Source organism: Ceratosolen solmsi, unplaced genomic scaffold, assembly GCF_000503995.2.
Source record: "Ceratosolen solmsi marchali unplaced genomic scaffold, CerSol_1.0 scaffold45, whole genome shotgun sequence".
In the NCBI taxonomy this organism is placed as follows: domain Eukaryota; kingdom Metazoa; phylum Arthropoda; class Insecta; order Hymenoptera; family Agaonidae; genus Ceratosolen; species Ceratosolen solmsi.
The window spans coordinates 3,167,125-3,189,374 of NW_011948436.1; the positions used below are offsets into that span (position 1 = coordinate 3,167,125).

General features: G+C 31.9%; 1 protein-coding gene across 1 annotated transcript in view; it reads left to right on the forward strand.

Annotated features, from left to right (window-relative positions):
• The window catches only part of LOC105365164 (uncharacterized), a 16,310-nt gene extending 9,192 nt beyond the window's left edge, over positions 1-7,118 (forward strand). Inside the window, exons 3-5 of the mRNA XM_011503259.1 lie at positions 93-410; positions 1,962-2,159; positions 6,804-7,118. Coding sequence (XP_011501561.1) covers positions 93-410; positions 1,962-2,159; positions 6,804-7,103 — 816 coding nt within the window. The 3' untranslated portion in view covers positions 7,104-7,118. The remainder of the gene's footprint in view (positions 1-92; positions 411-1,961; positions 2,160-6,803) is intronic.
• The last annotated feature ends 15,132 nt before the right edge of the window (positions 7,119-22,250 follow it).

The following is a 22,250-nucleotide window of genomic DNA, read 5'->3' on the forward strand; positions in this document are numbered from 1 at the left end:
GGTGGGGGTGTGGGGGGGGGGGGGGGGGGGTAAGGTGTGGATTAAGGAATAAAAAAAGGCGAGAAAACGTATTTAACGCTTGAATCTCGTAGGTCAGCTTCGCCTCGACAACCGTTGATCCTTGGGTGCCGGCGGAGCCGCTGCCCGATAGCCTCCAAAATCACGCCGAGTATCAGATCGCCGAGGAGGCCTTTGAGTTTACCTTCACTCCCAACGGTATCGGCAAGATCCTTGTGAACCGCACAGTCAGTCCCGCCGATCTCAACATCATACGCGCAGTGGTGAATCAATTCAACGTTGGAGCGAACATCGCCAAGAATCGAGATGCCGAGTTCCGGCTGATGGAGAAATCGGTGATTGGCAAGTGCGACACGACCTATCACATTGTCAAGAATTCGTCCGGCGTCACGGTCAGTAAACAGGACCCTTAAAATCGGCCTCGATCCACTCGGCTGCGCATGCCAATCTCGTTAGGGGTAATTTGTACGGGTCCGTAACGCTTCGAGACAGGAATTTAAGTAAACGATTGGCTTTTATAAACGGCGGTAGCGAGCGATTGCTCCAAGGTGAAAAATTAAGCTTGCGATAAATCTAAGGCTTACGAAGATTATTGGCCTAGTGCTTCTAAATTAAAAGGATTAGCCGATGCTAAATACTATCGCTTGTGCACGTGCATACCGGAAACTTAATTATTCGATGTTTTTAATTACTGAAACGATCTCTTAAGATTTTAATCGTGCAGGTATTGTCAATGGAAAATGAAGGCTCTGTTGATTAGTTATTTTGTCGACTTAATTATTTAACGACTAACACAATTCAGGAGATCCTAGTCGAGACATAAATCTTAAAATCAATGGCACAATTGCCTATTTGTATTTTAATTTTGTTTATAGCAAAAATATTATACGTTAATTCAATGATGCCCAGAGCTATACAATTAATGACAAAATTTTTCTCTACTTTTATCGAATTTCATCCTGATAATTACCTCGTGTTTCAAAAATAATTCAATTTTTCTTAATTTAATAATATTTATATATATATATATATATATATATATATATATATATATATCTATATATCCTTCGCAGTAGATATTTGATCAAATAATTCCTTTAACATAATATTTTCTTATATATATATATTAGATTTTATTGTGTATTTTAATATATTATTTAACATTGATCGATCCAACTTAATAACATAAACAATTTTACACTCGATAAGTATAATGATAGGAAAAAAAATTGATTTCTAATACTCTACTATAATATTATAGATATTTCCCAAAAGAGAAATAGCATATCAATTCTTTGGTATTGATCGAAGCAATGAAGAAATCTTTTATTCCTCTTATTCATTATCAATACTAAAATTTATAAGAAATCCTTGATAGAATTCAATTTTCTTTGTAACATCTATCCTCATTACGTTGTAAAAATGCGAACCTGCCCTGACATTTCTCTCTCTCTCTCTCTCTCTCTCTCTCGCTCTCTCTCAGCGCGCGTGCTTCGATGCAGTTGTATGCGCGCACGCACAGAGAAGAGAGAAAATAATCCTGAAAGTTGAGTCATGATTTATTATTGACTTTCTAATTATAACATTTCAAAATGATAAATCATACTATTACATCAATATTACTAAAATAGTCACCATTTTGGCAATCCCATCTTTTTAAACGTTATCTCATCTTTTTCAAATTTATTCTGATAAGTCATTTCACCGTTTCCTTCCTACTTCCTTCCTGCCACCGATCATCACTTTATCCAGCGCATATTATTCAGAGATCAATTATAAACAAAAAAGTCGTTAAAAATTATTGGGGCAAGCTTGGACTAACCGCGACCAACCACTTGCTTCCTCCTACTCCCCTCTCCTCCCCTCTCGCCCCTCCCGCCCATAGAGCCATCGAAATTTCACTAACATAGCAATAGCAAGTGCCTCAAACCATGACTTCGCAGGCCAACGAGACTAAGATGGACGGCTCGTGGGAGGACGATTACAAACTGAGTGGCTTAGAAAGCTTGAGCAGGAAGAAGGGCGAAACGATGCGGTTGGAGAAATGGCGGAACGTACACAAATGCAGCCTTAGAGCGGATTATTTCTTCGGGAGTCGCGAGGGCCTCAGAACAGATCCATCCAACTTCGAATCTAGGATCGTAAGTTCCCGATATAAAAATCGATACTTTTACTTTTGATAACTTTCAACGCTTGAAGACCATTGGTCACGTCCTTTTAGCATTCTGTCCCGGGGAATGACGAAAGTCTAAACGTATCACTGTAATTTTTGTTTCATTCGACTAATAAAACGAGGTTGAAAATTCTCGTTTCTACCCTCGTTAAGCTTATTACTTTCTACATAACGAAAATGGAAAAAGCCATATTTACATTACCACATTAATTATGTATTTAATTAGACATATTTTTTTCAATTTGTACCTCATACATTACGTGTTCATCATTATAATATCATTATAATTTATGATTATAATGTTATTCATAATTTTTCTATACCTGGATGTTGAGTTTCTGGTAAATTTTTAATAATTTGAGTGTAACTATAGGTTGAATAATTATAAATTTAATTTATAAGAATACTTTTTATTATAGAAATTAAATTAAATTATGGAAGAATATACAGTGTGCATAATAAAATAAAACATTTTGTAAATCATTTATTTGAATATGCATTCGATTATATTAGATTGAAAAAATTATTAATTGAAAAAATATGAATTATATATGAAGAATAGGTTTTGTATTAAAAGTACATTTATACATTTTTTATAAGATGAAAAAAATTTTAAAAATTTCCTTTGCAACAAGATTGTAACACAAAATACATAGTCAACGATTGTTATACAAAATAACAGAAGGAGAATAGTTATTTACTTTCACATTTTTACATATTTTTCTTTACACGCTAATATTAGAAATCAAAATACTAAATCTTATTCCAAATATATTTGAGAGGATATTGATGATATGCATTTTTTTTCTTCTTTTTTTTCCTTTTTTTTTTAAGAAAAATTAAACAAAAATACATGTAAGCATAATAAAAGATATTTCGGGAGTCGCGAGGGCCTCAGAACAGATCCAAAAACTGTTTATTCAATAATTGTATGACAGATGGCATGTGAAACAGTATATCGCATTCAAAATTATAAAATAATGTCTGATAAATAATAGAAAAAACAATAAGTTAAATAATAAAACGATGTACAAGATTAATTAATAAGAACATCATAATAAGTTATAATACAACACACACACACACATATATATATATATATATATATATGGAAATAAATTTTAAATTAAACTCTTCGAATAAACTGATATAATATCGTATACAAATATTTTATTTATCAATATAACATTATTAGTGATAAATAGTACTGAATTTATTTTTAATAACGAATTCATTGACTATATAATCATTATAGCTTACAAAAATTGTAATAATTAAGTAAATAATTTGAAATTTAGCATTTATAATTCTATTCAACTAATTAAAACTTCAACTAACTAAAACTAAAAGATAGTTGAACATTTAATAAAATTTTAATACTATTCTAACATGCAATAAATCTAATTAAATATTCATAAGAGAACGAGTATAAATCACTATACCAAAAGTATAGATTTTTTTTTAATTTTTCTAAATATATTTCGTCTCTTATTTATAGGATTTTATATAAAATATCGAATAAAAAATTTCCATTCATTATATCTAAAATTAATTAAACAGTGCACTATATTAAAATCAAATTCAGAATAAATTATATATATATATATATATATATATATATATATATATATCCTATATCAATTTTCATTTAAACTAAAAGATATATTAAAAATATAAATACACTATTAAAATAATGATTGGAGAAAATTAAAAATGATACATTGCGATTAGTTTGTTTAAAAACAATGAGTTCAATATATTAAACGAAATACTTCACAAAAAATTTGATGAAATACTTGCAGAAATGTAACTACAATATTACCTAATATAATATAAAGTATATAATATAATATAAAATAATTGCCGTCTTAAATTTATTAAGAAAAAGATTCCTAATATCTACGCCAAACTTGTTTAAACTAAAACAAAAAATATATATAATACCTTATGTTATTGTCGAAATTTATAAAACTAATAGTCCACTAGTATATGAGACCAATCTATTTATTATACTAATAATCATAGTTAATATAAAAAGAGACTGTAAGTCATGTCGTTCGTAATAGACACATAACTTGCTCTCAAATTGTTATATTGAAGTTACAAGCCTTTAAATAAAAGACTATTTTTTCAATTTAATAGTTAGTACCACGAAGGATTATTTCGCTGAAATATATCTCTGATATAATTCAGTTATTCAAGGATATAGATATGACTGATATTGAAAAAAATTAAACTATAAAAAAAAACTAAATATTTATCTGAAATAATTTGCTATATTCATTAGTAAGTATTTCACGATGGTATGATAAAAATTTTTTCAAATTTTTAATTTAAAAAACATTCAATTAGAATGCATGATCATATATATATATATATATATATATATATATATATATATATATATATATAAATGGTTTTAGGACATTTTTTAACAAATAGATAAAGGGAGACAATGAAAGTACAAAAGATCGATACTATAAAACAAAAACATACAAGTTTTAGTACAGTACTCATCTCTATTGCAATCGTTATTTTTCTCTGAGAAGAGTAATTCATCGCTTACAATTTTGTTGATACAACGATATTTCTCTCAGATGAAAAATTAATTTGAATCATCGTTTTATGCATTTGAATAATATTTAAATAACAGAGATTCTTTAATAAATATTTACATATAAGTAAAGTATAATTTTCATAATTTTGATAACGATGATATATAAATTTAATTTAAAATAATATTAGTAACATATAAATTGATGTATGAATTAAAAATATTTATAATATATATATATATATACGTGTATGTGTACACGTAAATATTTGTAGTGAAAATCTTTATTCCCGTGTAAAATTTAAATGTCCCCCACCCCGCCAGAATTTTTATGAATAAGATTTCAATATATTCATCATAATTTCACAAATAACAATAAAATAGAACATAATTCACTGTAGATTTCACAAGTTATTTTATTAAAAAGTAATTCAACTAGGTCAGTAAATAGTGACTTTCGTCTACGTATTTTTGAGTAAGATAAAGAGTAATAAATAAAAAGTACGGAATACGGAAATCAAATATAGTGCGCATTATGTATGTAAAGCTAAATTGGAAAATGTTTGTGCTCACATTTAATTTGAATTAATTATATTAATTATATTAATAAAAGAGAATAAATGACGTATTAATATTACAACAACAACAACAACAACAACAACAAAAATAAAACAAAATTCACTGATGCGTCGAACATCATCAAAAGTAGATTTTCGTCTACTTTACTATTTATCAGATTTTCATACGTTTTCTCGATACATTTGTAACGCATAATTATAATTTCTAAACAAAAAAAGTAATAGTTAGAAAAAAAAAAGATAAAATGGAAATTTATAAAAATAATGTAAATATACAATTTTAAAAGACATTATACATACAAATTTATACATTTGCATTAATTGTATTTTTAAATATTTTTACTAAGAATTTTATGAGATTAACTAATATTTAAGTTCGCTTTTAAATTTAATTTTAATTCCAGCCTTTAATACTAATTTTATAATAAATTAAAAATTCCATGTATATTTAAAATTAAGCAATATTCTTAAAATAAATAATCCTTGCTACTTCGTTAATGATTAATTCTTTATTTATAAATATAACAATGTTATTTGAATTTTTTATTTTGCTTTTAAGAATATACATATACGTAAAAGACCAATAAATATACGCACGCATGTCCATAATCGACATTCGATACTATTCAAAATATTTTTCAAATTTCTAAAACTTTAAATGCATACACACACGCGCGCGCGCGCGCGCGGGTATATAAAAAATTGCGCAAACATAAAGGTTATTATGACTATATTATTATCTAAACAATGTGTATCGTTTTTCTGCTTTTCGTATATTCAAAATTAAATATGTAAATAAGCAAGGCAATGGATCAATATTCATTCGAGTTTTATATTTAATGCAAAAAAGCATCTTTATAATATAAAATTTTTTATTACGTTAAAGACGTATTTTATTTCCAGAAAATTGTGAATAATACTATAATGTTATGAAGAAGTACCGATGTATGGGTAAGAAGCTAATAGAAGCTATACGTATGAATGATATATAATTTTAAATATTATTCCAAGCATCGATGAAAAATGAAAAAGATTGTCAAAATCCTCCCAGTATTTGCAGAAATGGAGTAAAGTCAAGTATCCGTAGAACCAAAAATAATTTTAAATTACGAGCAAATACACCGACGAACGCGTAGGCTTTCGGCTAATGGCTTACCGACGAAACTACCACCATTCCATCTATTAACGATTATTAGCCTTTCGTCCTTCACAATTATATTGAAAATTATCGAAAATTCAGCGATCGATATCCATTGCCGCGAATAGAATTTGCAGGGAAAATCAAAGCCCTGGACCGATGACCATTCGCCTGAATTATTTCACAAGGCGACGAGACATTTATCTTATTAAACTAGTCCCGCACAATCTCCTCGCGTCCTTAACGCAAAAGTCTTATCGACTCGTAAAGTACATAGTGACATAATGTGCCTTTGAACTCGCCCAGCAGCCGATTCTAAATCCACTCCCTGATTGTCTACAGATATCTTCGGACAGTGCGATGCACCTCTCCGACACCAACTTCGCCTCCTACACCTTCAACGAGCTTTTGATCTCGCGTCCGCGCGGCGACGACCTCCTCATCTACGAGCACTACAGTCTCGTGCTCGAGTCGATCGACGCTCCCGACGATAACCAACCGATTTCCATCGTCGATCCAGCCTCGGCGAGCGTCTACGCCTATCAATACATCGACGACGAGGAGGACGAGTACGTGATAAGTCGCAAGGCCAATGCGACGGCCGCGGCCCTTCGTCGGAAGCAGCCTTCGTTGGTCGCCTAAGCTCACGATGCCTAAGCTCCTTCTTCTGCCCCATCTCCTGGGATTTCTATAGTCCGATGCGGCCTTTTATTAGACCAATTTATTACATTCGTATTATCGGCGTTATTGGGCAGGCCAATTGAGAGGCGACATTTTCCTAGTTTATTCGAGCTCTTATTAAGCTCGATTTTAAGGAGTCAACAATCCATTCTCCCCGTATCCCGTGCTCACACTTTTCATTCTTAATGGATAATTTTCGTTGCACCTCGAGCCCACATAAATTATTTATAAATTGCAAGATATGGGGAAAGCAACGGATGTGAATTCATTATGAAATTGGCATTGTTTAGTCGCGCGCGAAAAAATAATGTATAAATAAATGATAGACGAAGGCCGAATTTTATTGAAAGTTTGCTAACTTAAATCAGTATGTGGAAATAGATTATGAGGAGATTTTCGATTAAATTTATCGGACGCAAATACCTAGAGAGAACGACATTTATATTTATAATATGCCTATTGAGAATGTGAAGATAAATAAACAAAATTTTGGACTGTTTGACTGTTGCTTGGAACAGAAGATAATGATTTTTTTTTTATTTTTTTTTTATTTATTATTGAAATTAGACGAAATGAAAGGTCTGGCAATTTGGTGATCAATATGTAAATTTTTACAGTACTATATTTTACTGTTATTTAAAAAAATATATTTATTTCAAATATTGTTGTACAAAATGTCATTGCGTAGCTTATGGTATTAATTTCAGTATAATGAAAATGCACGTTTAATAAAAAATTTTTTAGTACAATTAGTACAAATTAAAACCTTTACAAATCGAAGCAAAATATGCTCGATAAAATCATGAATTTTAAAAAGTTATTGTTAAATTAGATAAACTAATGGTAGTACTTACTGATAATACGAAAATGTAACAAAATTTCATGAAAAATCAAGCTACTAAATTGTATATGTAGAGAAGCAAATAAAATAAAAATAAAATTTTTTAATTATAATTATACAGCTTATTATTGTCAATGATACAAAAAGAAAAGAAAAAAAAGTTATTCTCTATTGACGTATAAAAACTAAATCGTTTTAGTTCAAAAAAAAGATTTGATTGTATTATTCAACCAATATCCCATATTCGTTTTCAGTCTACTTTAGTGTACTTGTTATTTTGAATTTTTTCCTTTATTTTCTGGTTTATTTTTTCTATCCCTTTTTTTTTTTTTTTTTTTTTTTTTGTTTATTATACTTTTTTGTTTTAAAAATGCTCTTTGTTTGTACAATCTTGTAGAATCTTGAGGAAAATTGCATTATAAAGTATATAAAAATCTATAATAAATGTGATTGTATTGTAAGTTGTACTGTGTAACTTGAAATCCCGTATTGAATAATATTGAAACTGAATAATAGTAAAAAGAAACAGAAATTTTAGTAGTGAAATTATGAGCTAAATTTCAAATGATTCTAATTGTTTGCCTAATTGACATTTATTTATGGACAATATAATAACGATAAGGAATAAAATTTCATTAAACGGAGATAATTTAAATCTGATGGAATTACATTATATTTAGGCATTTTCATGCAATTCGATCGAATAAATAAACTAAAAATTTTAGCCACTAAATAATGTATTTTTTGTTGTCATTATTAAAAACTACTAACACTAATACAACTACCATTATGTTATTAGAATAGAAGAATTGCTGGAATAGAATTAAAATTAATGATATCTATAATCATGACATTTAAAATCATCGTTCTACAGAATTTTTATAAAAACTGAAAGAAATAAGTCTATAAAAAATATATATAAAATTAAAAGTGAATTAGCAAAAAGTAAGCGTTTGTTAATATTAATATTAATGTTCATGATAATATCTATTTGAATACAACTCGTTGAGGCAAAATTATTAGCATTAAATTATTAAACTATAACCAATTAGTATTTTATAATAACAATTTCATTTATTGCCCAGCATATATATTATATATATACAGGTAGTCATAATATTACAATTAATTATAATTATAATTCATTAGAGAAACATTTTTATTATAATTCATATATTATTACAAGTACTTTTATAACAAGTAATTTAATTATTAAAAATTCGTATTCGATAAATAATAAAATTGTATTTCTGAAGGTAATACGTCGTAATATTAAATTAGGTCAGTAAATTGTTTTTTATTACTTTTAAGCAACTTGAAATCGACTCCGCGTCGCTCAGATGGCTACTTTAAAAAATAAAAAAAGAATGCTATTTTATCTTGTTATTAAACAGTAAATATTTTCTATTTATATAACTCGATGTTATTATTTACATGGTTGTATGGCGCAGGAAATGGAGATAGGAAAGGCGTAAATATTTGGAACGGATGTAAATAGGTATTATTATTATTATTATTTATATATGTATACACACATGCGTACACACGAATCGGTGCACACAGCAGTCTTAGCCACATTCAGGCATGAATGCATGTGCACATATCCATATATACATTTATCGATGGTTTTTCGAATATCCGTGACGTGTTCAATTATATACAAAATAATGCTAATGCAATAGGCATGTATATATATATATATATATATAAACATATTTACGTTTACGCACGCGCGCGCACACGCCCATACGCACACACACATATAAATAATTATGCGCATATATACATATATACGTGTAGGCTTACATACAATATGTATGGTTAATGTGTTCAGAATCCTAAATGTGTATAACGTAAATAAGTGCCGCTCCATTCGCGAGAACATATCTCACTCGCGCCGGTTTGCAAAATGCTCATCCGTATAATCTTTCACGTTTTCTACCCTCGCAGAGGCGCGCATTTTCTCAAACTTGGGGTCGCTCGTTTGCCACCCACCGACCCACTACCCCACCCTTCCGTTATCGCATATCATCTCCGGCAGGAGACGGTTGCCCCACCCCAAGAGCCTTATCAATGCCGAAAGTACCGGTGGAGTCGAGAAAATGCGGCGGAGCTTAATTTCACGAGGCAGAGTAGAGGGGAAGTTCCAAGATAAAACGGCGTCGTATAATCTAAATCCCCCCCCCCACATCATTCTTATGAGGTTACCTTTAAGAATGATGCATCACACACATACATCGCCAGGCATGGAAACCTTGATCGTGGTTGGATATTTACACGTATTTTCTTTCCTTTTTGAGAACATGCGAGAGGAGAGACAGAGAGCGAGAGAGAGAGAGAGAGAGAGAATTTCCTCGATACGTTGATAATGTTTGTTAGATAAGAAAATTCAAATTGAGTCCTGTATTATCGATTTTTCTGAGATTCTACAAAATTCATTATAGAAAAGCATATTATTCTTGTAAAATAGATAATTCGTCTGTTCTGCAATAAATCTGCTTAAAAAAAAAAAAACATTTTTTCATTAAAAGTATATACTTCACTTTTATTGAGGTAATTGAAAAAAGTCTCATTATTCTTTTAAAGAAATAACAATAGGTATTTTTCTGAAAAATATTGTTTAAATTTTCGTAATTCAATCGTTAATTTCATTTTTATGATTTATTATTTCTTTGCAATTATTGTGTATAAATATTTATACGTGAAAAACAAATAAAATTAATTTGATTTCCTTTTCGTTCTTTATTAATAGTTTTATCGGTAAATTAGTAAATCACATCCGCATTTTCAATTTTATTTATTTATTTAGTTAATTGTTTAATAGTAAGAACCGATATACACGAATCGGGACTAACAAATTGCTAAACATTAGGCGTCTGGGTAATAAATAAATTAGATTTTATTTTATATAGACATAGAATAATTAATGACGTAGCCTTTCACGTGGATCGTATAGAAATGTATTTGTTGAAAAAGATAAATGCCACTTTTCACAATCAATTAAGCAATTGCTCCTATTTGTTTATTATCGATTAAAGATCTTTGGATCTTACATTTATAAGCAATAATCTACGAAAGTTCAATTTATAAATAAATCGATAAAATTTTAATTTAATGGAATGAATTTTTGTTTAAACCATCATGGCAACAAAGTATTTCTCTTTATTTTTATGCTTTGACAGTAAAAAGTTACAACTTAAAAATATACATTATTATCTACATTCACAATTTTTATACTCCACTATAAAATTTTCATAGTGAGTAATCAAATTGAATAATATACTCACTAAGAAGTACTATAATCTTAATTTTTCAAAGTTCGAACATCGCATTTAATAGGATATGCAAAGATCATTTAATGCAGGTATGAGGTTCGAAGAAGCAAATAATTTTATCTCTTATCTTTCATCTCACTGAACAAATCCTGAATTACAATCTACTAAGACTTAACATCTCTTTATATTAAAAACTCAGAGCTTTTTTTTTTATGCCAATATTAAAAATACTCATTATAGATTTTCTAAGAAAAAATCTTGGTGTAATTATTTAAGAATCTATTTATAATTGAGTTCTGATTAGTCTCTTCACTAAGTAAATTAGTGAAAGTTAATTTAAGTTAATAGGAATTTGAAAATTGGATAATTTGAAAAACATTGACGTAAATTAAATGTTGACCTTTGGTAATATTAAATTCCCTCAAGGTTTCATACATACCATGCGCATAAGAATTATGAATTGTCACGAAAACTTTAAATTAATCAATTAACTAAAAAGCCAAGGAATGTTTAAAACTCCATTTCATCTAATGCACCATTAATAATTCCTGCAAATATCTCATTGCGTATGTAAAATAAGTATTGTTTAAGGACGGATAAAAAAATTTGGCTCTAGACAATTGTTTAAATATATTTTCAATTAATTGTTTTAGCTTGGCAATCAAATTTAGCAACATTAAATATTTCGTCTATAATGAATTTAATCTGTATATATATATATTATTTGCACAAAGTTTACCTCTCACTGTACGTAAGTATCGCAGAAATTTGAATTTTCGCAATAAGTACGTAGAGGATTCTTACAATTGATCCATTTGATTTTGCACAAAAAAAAAAAACAAAGCCGCAGGGTGCCTGTTTTTAGAGAAAAGAAAATAATGTTGACAAATCGATTCAGTTCAAGCATCTTGAAAATTTTCATTTAGTTCAAAGTCTCTACCCTAAAATAGACCATAAATCCTAAACAACACATGACACGTGGAATGAAAATACGAGAAAGAAAAAACATCGAGGACGATGTCAGTCTTTGCTCATCTTGTATATCAGAATTCCCGAGATAACTGCACAAGATCCGATGGTTTGGCGGATGTGGCGGGGGTGGGAGTGGGGAAGGAGGTTATACAGCATCGGTCGTGTGTTGTATTGCTTTCTCAATAAGACTCCGCCTTGCCATCGACAGCATGTGCTTAGTGTGGCGAGGAGCACGGGAGGCGAAGAATATTAATAGCTTTTGATCGCTCGCGACATTGAGAATTTTCCATGCTGGAGAGAAGGCTGAGCGGAAAATGCAAAGGGAGATGAATGCCACTCGTAATGCGATGACGAAAATCGTGGGTGAAATTGATTTTTCCATTGCGCGATGCGACACCACTGCAACCAATCTCTGTCTCTTCTCTTTTTATAAGAATGTAGGAGAACGCAGGTACAGATATTTCGTACATATGCACGAAAAATCAGGTTTTCAGTGCAGAATAAACGCTCGTTCTACATTGTCTTTTAAGGCTTATTTATTTTTCGCTCTTTATTTTCCTTTAAAATCATGAATGACATGAATGATATGAATCCACAAATGCCGATGAGGTTTGGCGAGTGGTAGGGGAAGGGGGGGGGGGGGGGGGGGGGGGGGGGGGTAAAAACTTATGTCTTATAGGTAAGGGATAAGATATGTCGAAGCAGAATGTCATTGTTCTTCGGGAGTTGATACTGTCTAAGGTAATTCGAATAATTCGAATTTGTGCGCACGAAAGTAGCGAAGAATTATTATGGGAGATTATTGTGCGGACTTGATAAATCAAGAAGCGAAAATTATCTTCCTCGCATTTTATTTGAAAGAGTTTTCTTTCATGAATAAATATCAATTATCAGTCCAAAAGAAGGTTATCAACGTAAAAATCACGACGATAACACCGGAGCGTATTTAAAAGAATGAGTGCATTATTCAAATTTTATGTTCTATTATCTATTTCATGGTGGAATATGTTATTTTGAAAGTAAATCTTCATTAAAATAATACAAAGGATACTGTTATTCAAGATAATGAACTTTAAAAAACTTTTCGTAGTTATGTATAGCGAGTAAGTAATTTCACCACCTACACTGAACAATTTCAGCTACAAGAAATTAAAAAGTAATAAGAAAATTAAGAGCTCTCGGATATTAATATGCAAGGCGAGAGACGTAAGGTCAGCCCTACGTCACAGCCACCTTACGTTGTTTATCCATAATTTTAAGTATATTATAAACTTTAACTATAAACAAAATCAAAGGCCTTTATAATGTAGCTTAAGAGTGTATATAATGGAAAAGCTTTAAACTTAAATTATGTGCGTGAATAAACAATACTTATATAACAAGAAAGTATCTAATAGCTTTTGAGAAAATTTAAATTACCTCTTTTTTTTTTTTTTTTTTTTTTTTTGAAAAAATTTATGAAAAATTACTCCAGTCATACTTGAAATAATTGTTATAAACGTGATATTTCACAATAGAGGAAAGAAACTCTTATTGCTTCTATTTTCTATAATATCACATCCGTTATAGTAAATCAATTCCAATATATTAGGCTGCAATTAATATGGATAATTAACAAATTTTTAATTGTTTATAGAAAGTGGAAGGCCATATCCAAGAGACTCAAATGTCTATATATTTGAATAAATAAGTGTTTCTGCATTGACAATTAAGCATATTGTTCGACGCAATGGTTCTTCCGCGCAGGCAATTAGAAAAATTTATCTCATAAGAAAAGCAAATGGAGCCTCGACTTTATAAATGAGAATAGAAAAAAAAAAGTCTTCTTATACTCGACCATCCAACCTTTCGAAAGAGAAAAATCATTTTTATCATCGCTGCAGAGGCACGATTTGGAAAAAATTTCGGATGCTAGAATCGTGTTTTCGCACTTTTCTGTGGAAAAGTTGAATTCTCGCGAGGCCGACCGTAAAACATTTATGAACACGACTGGCAGCTCGTACGAAGCAGAAAGAGAGAGCGTGAGAGAGGAGGGTGGGGGAATCGAGCTGTTCTCAGGAGCAGAATCACTCGATTCAAATGAGGCAGTAGTTGCAGAAACTTTTCTTCTTCTTCTTCTTTCCGGTACAACTTCCCTACTCGTTCACGTTCTCTCTCTCTCCCTCTCTCTCTCTCTCCCTCTCTCCCTCTCTCCCTCAGGCTGTTTTTGCGCTAGCTGGAAAGGCGTAACGACGACGATCGCTTTCTTTAGTGGGTAAGCCGAAAGAGTGGAAGAGAACGTGCCGAGTTTGCGGGAAACGTCTCGCGTCGTCTTTTACATTCTTTTCCTTTCTCTCGACTCTCTTATCCCCCTTTCTCTCGTGTCTCTTTTTGCGTATCAAGCACTTTGAGAGTATAACTGTGTTCATTGAATTTGTATAATCGACCGAGGATCTAGAATTTCGCAACGAATGAAAGAGAAAGGAGAATCTGTTAATCAACGTGATCTAATGTTGCGATTTGCTCTAAGAATATGCCGAGTGGAACGAATTCGATACCTGAAGAAGATTTAATTAAGTGCATTTTGTTGTCGCCGGAACGAATGGAAGTGAAAAAAAATTTGCTTTTCGCTTTGTAAACTATTTTGGTAGCAATGATTAAAGGTAAGAACAAATAAAAAATCAATTAAAAAAAATTCCTATCTGTTTTTTTTTTTTTTTTTTAATTTCATGATTGTTCAAAGCTTGGCTGTCGTCCTTCTCGTGTAGCGAAATTTTATTTCAAAATTATCGCAGTACCGACGATAAATTATTATAATGCTCCGCAACTCTCTTTCACTTTGATGAATTTGTAATTTTATAAAACGGAAAATGTGAAACAAAACGAGCGAATATGCAAAATAAATATTAAAGGCTATAATTGACGTAATGAACGAGTATTTATTAATAGGATCTGCTAATTATAAATAAATTTTAGCATTTGAGTTGGAGCGTATTGGGCATGCGAGCAAAGGGGAACGTTGAAATGAAAAACTCTCGCGACGTCGCTCTATCGTCGATTAAGCGAAATTTCACGAATTCGTCATATATTATATCGTTGGGGTCAGCTATTTTGCAAAATAGCCACTCGTGGTTATTGCAGCGTCGGGGAATGGGATAAAAACGTGGACAAGTGCGAGTCGGTTGAAAGGTGAGTTCTCGCATTTCTTTCTGTGTCACTGTATCGCTCGAAAAATAAGCAATTTCGTGCCGCTATTCCTCTCGATAAAGTACATGATGATCCGATGTCAAAGTGAAGAGAGAAAACGAGGGTCGAGAATACGGGAATGCAGCGCTGTAGGGGATGGACGGAAAATGGGGAGTGAGCAAGTCATACATCAAAAAGGAGAAAGAGGAGTAAGAATCAGTCGGCTAACGTTTCTTTTAGTACATTTCGATGTCTTTGATGCCTAACCACTCTTAGAAATTAGGTTTTTTCTTTTCTTCTTCTTTTTTCTTTCTTTCTTTCTTTTCTTTTCTTTCTTTCTTTTTTTTTTTTTTTTTTTTTTGGAACAAAGAGATATGATGAGATTCACTTCAATGATGATAATAGGGAGGTTTTATGGACTTTTTAATATTTGAACTAACAATAAAGTACATTATTAGCCGCATTGAAGTACACTATTCATTAGTGGGTGTACCATATCCCATTGAGAATTATTTATAAAATTATGACTGACGATTCTTAATGATTCGAAATATTAAGTTCAAATTGTGCAATTTTGTTTTGTTTTGTTTTGAAAATTAATCTGTTTGTATACATATTATCGTTTTCCATTTAAAATGAAAATCAATTGTTTTTATAAAAATAAATAAGCATTCGTATATTGAAACAGCCCACACGAGCATATACAGTGAATTCTTTTGAAGAGAAGGGAATTTCTCTGAAATACATTAATCCACTAAAGTGAATTTGGTAACAAAATTAATTAATCTAGCGTCCCTCTGGTTTGCAAAAAAAAATTTCTTTTTAATCATCCATATATGCATAAAACAATTTTAATAATAAACAATTCATATTCTGAATTAGAAATAAACATGTTTTTGTAATTTGTACTGCATTGTAATGTCAATGATTAGAAATAACTAGACATTACATATATAAGTCTGTGAAAAAAAAATTACAAGGTAATAAAAACTATGTGTATATATATATATATATATATATATATATATATATATATATATATATATATAATTTTTGTTATTATTTAAACAAATTTAATATATTGCAATTGAGGTACTCGAATAAAGATTATCCATTTTATTTAAGATTAATTGGTATAGCGATAAACACAATTTTTATGGATTCTTCTTCTTTGACAAACTACTTTTATACGAAAAAACAAAAACTGAAATACGTGTGAGTAAGAAAGGAAGAGGAATATATATATATATGTATGTATGTATGTAGATAAGTAAGCTTCATATTATTGTGATTATAATAATAGTGAAACATGATTTTTTGAGAATATAACTAAAGACTATTCGTTCTAAGTACATTACCATTAATTCTTTGTCACTTATGAAATTGCTGTGTTATTTATGTTTTTTCTCTCCTTACTGCGATTGTCATTCATATGGTCTTTAAGAAAAATTTGCCCTTTACGATAGTTCAACGTTATAACTTCAATTTAATTAACTCTTTGAAATGTCTATGCCACGATGTAAGTGCCATCTGATTCGTTTATCAATAAAGAGTATGAAATTTAAATTAAATTAGTAGCCCAGAAACTTTTTCGATCATTGTATAGATGTGTATTTTAATGGTGAAGGTATAATATATTTTATGGCCTTAGGTATATGGAAGCAGATATGGTAAAAGCAGCAGTGCATAAATAATTTTTACTGTTTAATGAAGTAATAAAGAATGGTAAAAGATTATATAAAATATGAAAGGTATAGAAGAATTTTAAGTGTCCGGCGATGGATTCTAGTGAAACGCAACTTTTCTCTTCTTTTCTTTGTGCGTGGCGTTATGGCGCTTACAAACTATTATCGTGTCAAAGTGATAGATTTTGTTGTAAAAGGTAGCTACCGGCAAGCTCATATAGCTCGAAGAAGAAGAGAGAAAAAGGGGAATGAAAGAAAATAAATAAATAAGTCCTAAGCGATGTATTTTAATGGTTTGGCGAGAATCATGACGAATATGTTATAAATCATGGCGGCTCCTTTGCAAAGTAAAAGATAAATGCCATTGGGAAAATGTTTATAAGATAGGAAGCTGAATTTCGAATAAAATACGGCAATTACAATGGCGAATCCCGAGACTTTTAACGCTGTATTAAATTCAAATACACGGTGACGGTAATTTTATAGTCTTTAAGGCTGCGAGAGATAGATAGATAGATAGATGGATAGATGGATAGATGGATGGATAGGTAGATAGATAGAGAGATAGAGATAGAGATAGAGATAGAGAGAGAGAGAGAGAGAGAGAGAAAGTCGGCTTGCCAGATGTGAATTGTGAAAACGAATATAGGCAACACGAAGGAAGAGAAAGAATGAAAGTATTTACGAGCTCTTTTTTGCTCTTTATTTGCTCTCTTACTAATATGGAGAAGAAATGTACAATTCGGCATTACGGCTTTGTAATTTGACGATACATTGATTTTGCTTAGGAAACCACAGAATGACGACACATAAGCATATATGCTAATCTAATATGCTCGTAGGCGATTCGCACCAGGAGTCGAGAATTAAACAGTGGCAATGAAAGTCGATCGTAAAAGCCACGGTTACTCGTCGCTGTTCCATTCCAACAAATAGGAACATTATTGTTCATTAACGAAAATTTATCTAGAAAATATTTTCTCCAATGTTGTTTGAATAAGTGTATAGATTGATTACGGAGAGAGGAGCTTTCGTTTTCTTTCTGGGTTGGCACTTGGTTTGGCCAGTGCCATTTACGCGCTACTTTTCTTTTGGCTGATGAAAATTCTATCAACCGGCACATTTAACGAAAAAAATATAGGAACTTTGTTTTTTGTTTTTTGTTTTTTCTGTTTAATCACAACTCAAGGAAATGTAATCGTAAGATGAAATTCGAATCCCAATGCTGAAACAGCACCTTTCGTCGATATTCCAATTAATTTCGCAGCGCCGTCCTAATCATCGCTTAAATACAATATATTTGTATATATAATTTCTCTTCTTTTAATTAAAAGTGATATTTTTAAAATTAAAATAAACACTCGGATTATCGTGGAGTACCTCTCTCGCCAAGACTCGTTTCATGTGTTTAATGCTGGAAATAGCCTGGGAGCAGCCATAGCCAGATGGACGGGAGGTCGAATGCTCGTTTCGCATTATGTGAATTGTATATTTTGAGATAATGAGAGGCTCGAGAATCGGATAAATGCTTACGACTCAACAAAGTCTTAAAATAAAAATTGTCAAATAATAACGACGCGAGCCGACCTCAAAGCCATAACGAAACAGCGAGAGGCTGATATTCCGTAGCCATTAATGACACCGAAGTTGTCGGAAAGTGCGGCCAGTGGTGGGGTTTTAGGAGAAGAAACAGGACTCGAGGCCTTTAACACGCAGCCTCTGCACGCAAACTCATGCTCTATGCACCAAGTGCTGCGCCCTCCTCCCTCAACAAAGCGGCAAAGTTGACCGAGTCCCGGGCGCCCTGTGCGGGTGGACGCGTCGGCGCCTCGAGAACAAAGGCCCGGGATACGAGCTCGTTACGGCCGGGATGAATTTCCGATCTGGCGCGTGTGCCGGGGCAAAGTCTCTTTGAGGACGAGTCCGAGGCTACCCGAGACGATCGGGCGCTAGACTCTCTGTCCGAGTCTGTAAATTACGCGAAACTCGCCTCCCGGATTCTCTCGGCGCTTGATCTCCACAGCCTTTGCGGCCGTCTCTCTGCCCATTCGCGTTTCGCGCACTCTAAGAGAATTATGCAATAAACTTTCTTCGCCGGATATTCGCCGTGGTAATGGTGAGCGAGCGTCGGGACATTGTGACACGTCGATACTTATTGGGACGAGAGGCGACGTCATGCTATTCTTCGCTGGAGTAACAAAGCCTTACGGAAAGCTCTTACTTATCAAGGCTCGGCAGCTTGCATTTTATACCTTGAATTTCTTATCATTTTATATAAAGTTATCGACAATATTAAATATAATGTCCACTCACTTCCCCTTATACCCTTCATCTCTTTTTCTTTTTCTTTCAGCGTGAGTCATTGAATCTAGTCTACCTTTTAAAGCTGCTGAAATCCCATTTTTTTTTTTTTTTTTTTTATTCTCTCATCTCACAAAACAGCGAGTCGGTAATTAAGATGGGAATTTCTCTCGTACTTTTGCCCGTAGAATCCCGACTTTTTAGGAAATGAAATTCAAGAGCTTTGGATGGGCTGTGCGCTGATATAATGTGCTGTGATAAATGTCGTGCGCGTCGAGCTAAATTGTATGAAAAATTGTACGATAAGATTGTTGGGAATGCGATTTCAATTGTTAAATAGCACCGCATTGCAATATTTGCAGAATCTTTTAATTAAGAGAATTTGTTTTATGACCAACGAAAAGCATTAGCCAACCTTAGCTAAATCAATTAAGAATTAATAAACATTTAAATATCAAACGACATTCCTATTAAGCTACCACTCACATCGTATGGATTGCTATTTCGAATTCGTTATAGAAATTTATTCTACGCGAATATTATGATGAACGATGAACTATTGCATTTTCAATCAAGCAATGTTGACTAATATTACTAAATTAACTTGACGACTCGTAACAATAATTCGCAACGTTCGTATTGCATTAAATGATAAAAAGAACAAAAAAAAAAAAAAAAAAAAAAAACACTTTTACCGTATATAAATTTTTATATATTTATTTAATAAAAGCTCTTAACTTACGAAATAAATTATTGAGTATTACGTCATTTGACTCGACTTGGCTAGTCTAACCGTAACGTCGAGAATCTTCATGTCGACATTAATAAAAAAATCATTTGTCTCACGGAAGCTTTGGAGTGCCGCTCTTTTAATCGCGCGCCTATAAAGTTTGCGTGTGCATGTATTTGTGCGGCTCGGCAAATAAATTCAATGAAAGCGGAGTAAAGTGGATCTCATGGAACGGAACATAATGACTTGGCACTGCAAGATCGCTGAAGGTCGCGTACACGCGTGAAATATTGTGCGCGATCCCCCAACCCCTCCCTCACCCCCGCCCCTGCTCGCCCCTAGTCGGTTCCCCTGCCGTATATTATCTGCACTTTTATTCGAGACGTCTTTATTCTTTTATACGAGCGACAATTTTCATGCTCCATTAATGTTCTTTAGAATATAAGAAATCGATCGTTTTACGAGTAATATTCTTATTTATCATTAATGCTACGATATTAATTTTATGTAAGTTACACATTCGATTATTCATGCTCGCATCTTTATTTACGGAACTACGGTACATCGTCGATAAAAAGCAAAATTTTGTGAAACGACAAAATTAAATTTGTCCACGAGAGAAGAGATTATATGTACATAAGAGAGGAGAGTATTAACGAGGTCGGATCATAAGAAGAGAGTCCTAATATAAGGATGACAAATATTTAGTAGATTCGCCTCTGTTACTTTTCGTACGTAAAATATGAGAAATTGGCTTTTTTTGTTACGCTAATAAAGCTGAGGACGACGACAGACTTCATTAAGATCTTCATAGTATCTCTTCGCCTTTTTATGAGCATCGTTCTTTTTTTTTTTTTTTTTTTTTTTCTGACATCTTTTTTTTATTTTATCTTTGAATACTTTATCGAGGTAGTTTAATATTACAAAGCATTTAGCGTGTCGGAGAGAGAGAGAGAGAGAGAGAGAGAGAGAGAGAGAGAGAGAGATATGTCACGGTTCCCACATCGAGTCAAAAGTACAAGAAAATTAATTCTCTCTTACTTACAGTTTTCGCTCTTCTGTTCTAACATGCTTCGCTACGATTTATATTCGCGGCAAAATTTATTGGACACAGATGAGCTGCTGACTTTACAGAGATACAAAAGTAGGTGACGTTCAAACCCGAACGGGATGAGAAAGAAACGAATATTGCTTTAAATAAGGGATTACTCTACATTTCCTAGCATAAAAAACATTTCTTACATTTAGGATTGTGAAAAATATTAACCATCTTTTGGTTCTTTCTCTCATTGAAATTATTATTTTAGTTTTAATAGCAATGGTAATGATCACCAAAACGACAAATTTCTGCAGCCAAGGAAATTGGATGGACTCTAAAGGATATACGTCCAAGGATATACGTTTGCACGTAGACGATGCAAATGTCTACAATACATGATAATTGATATAAAATATTTTACTTACTCAGTTTCTCCATAAATCCTCTCGCGAGCTGTAACTTTCTCGCCAAAAGAGGAATAACAAATTATAATGTTGAAATAATAAATAACAACTGCCAATTGTTTAAAAAAAGAAAGAAAATGTAATCTTTGAATAATATTTGTACATACGACTTACGGATCGAACGATTCGACTACAAACAATAAAAATTACACAGATGAACAACTATGATACAAAAGTTTTTTATCATCGACTATTTCACGGAGAAAAGCAGAGTCTAGTCCTATGCGAGTTCGCCGTTGAGTACATACACACGAGTTTGGCAACACCCGAGTTAACAAAGAATTATATATCTAAATAAATATAAATTATAATTTATTCTTATTCCACTTGGGCTTGTAAACAGTTTTGTTCGTGATTATTGTATTTACAGGCTATATTACTTTCTATTTATAATACATGTCTTAACGCTTTGTACAATTATTCCAATATAAAAGCAATTATTACACCTTTTGCGAAGGAGCTTCGCGTTTATGCGAGTCCTTAAAGTGTACAGCAACGTATACAATAATTATAATCAAAACTCCACTCCGATGAACGTGAGATATAATTAATCGAATTCAGAGTCAATTTTCCTAAGCGCTAAGGCGGATAATGTACGCTGAAAATAAAGCAAACCTATATATATATATATATATA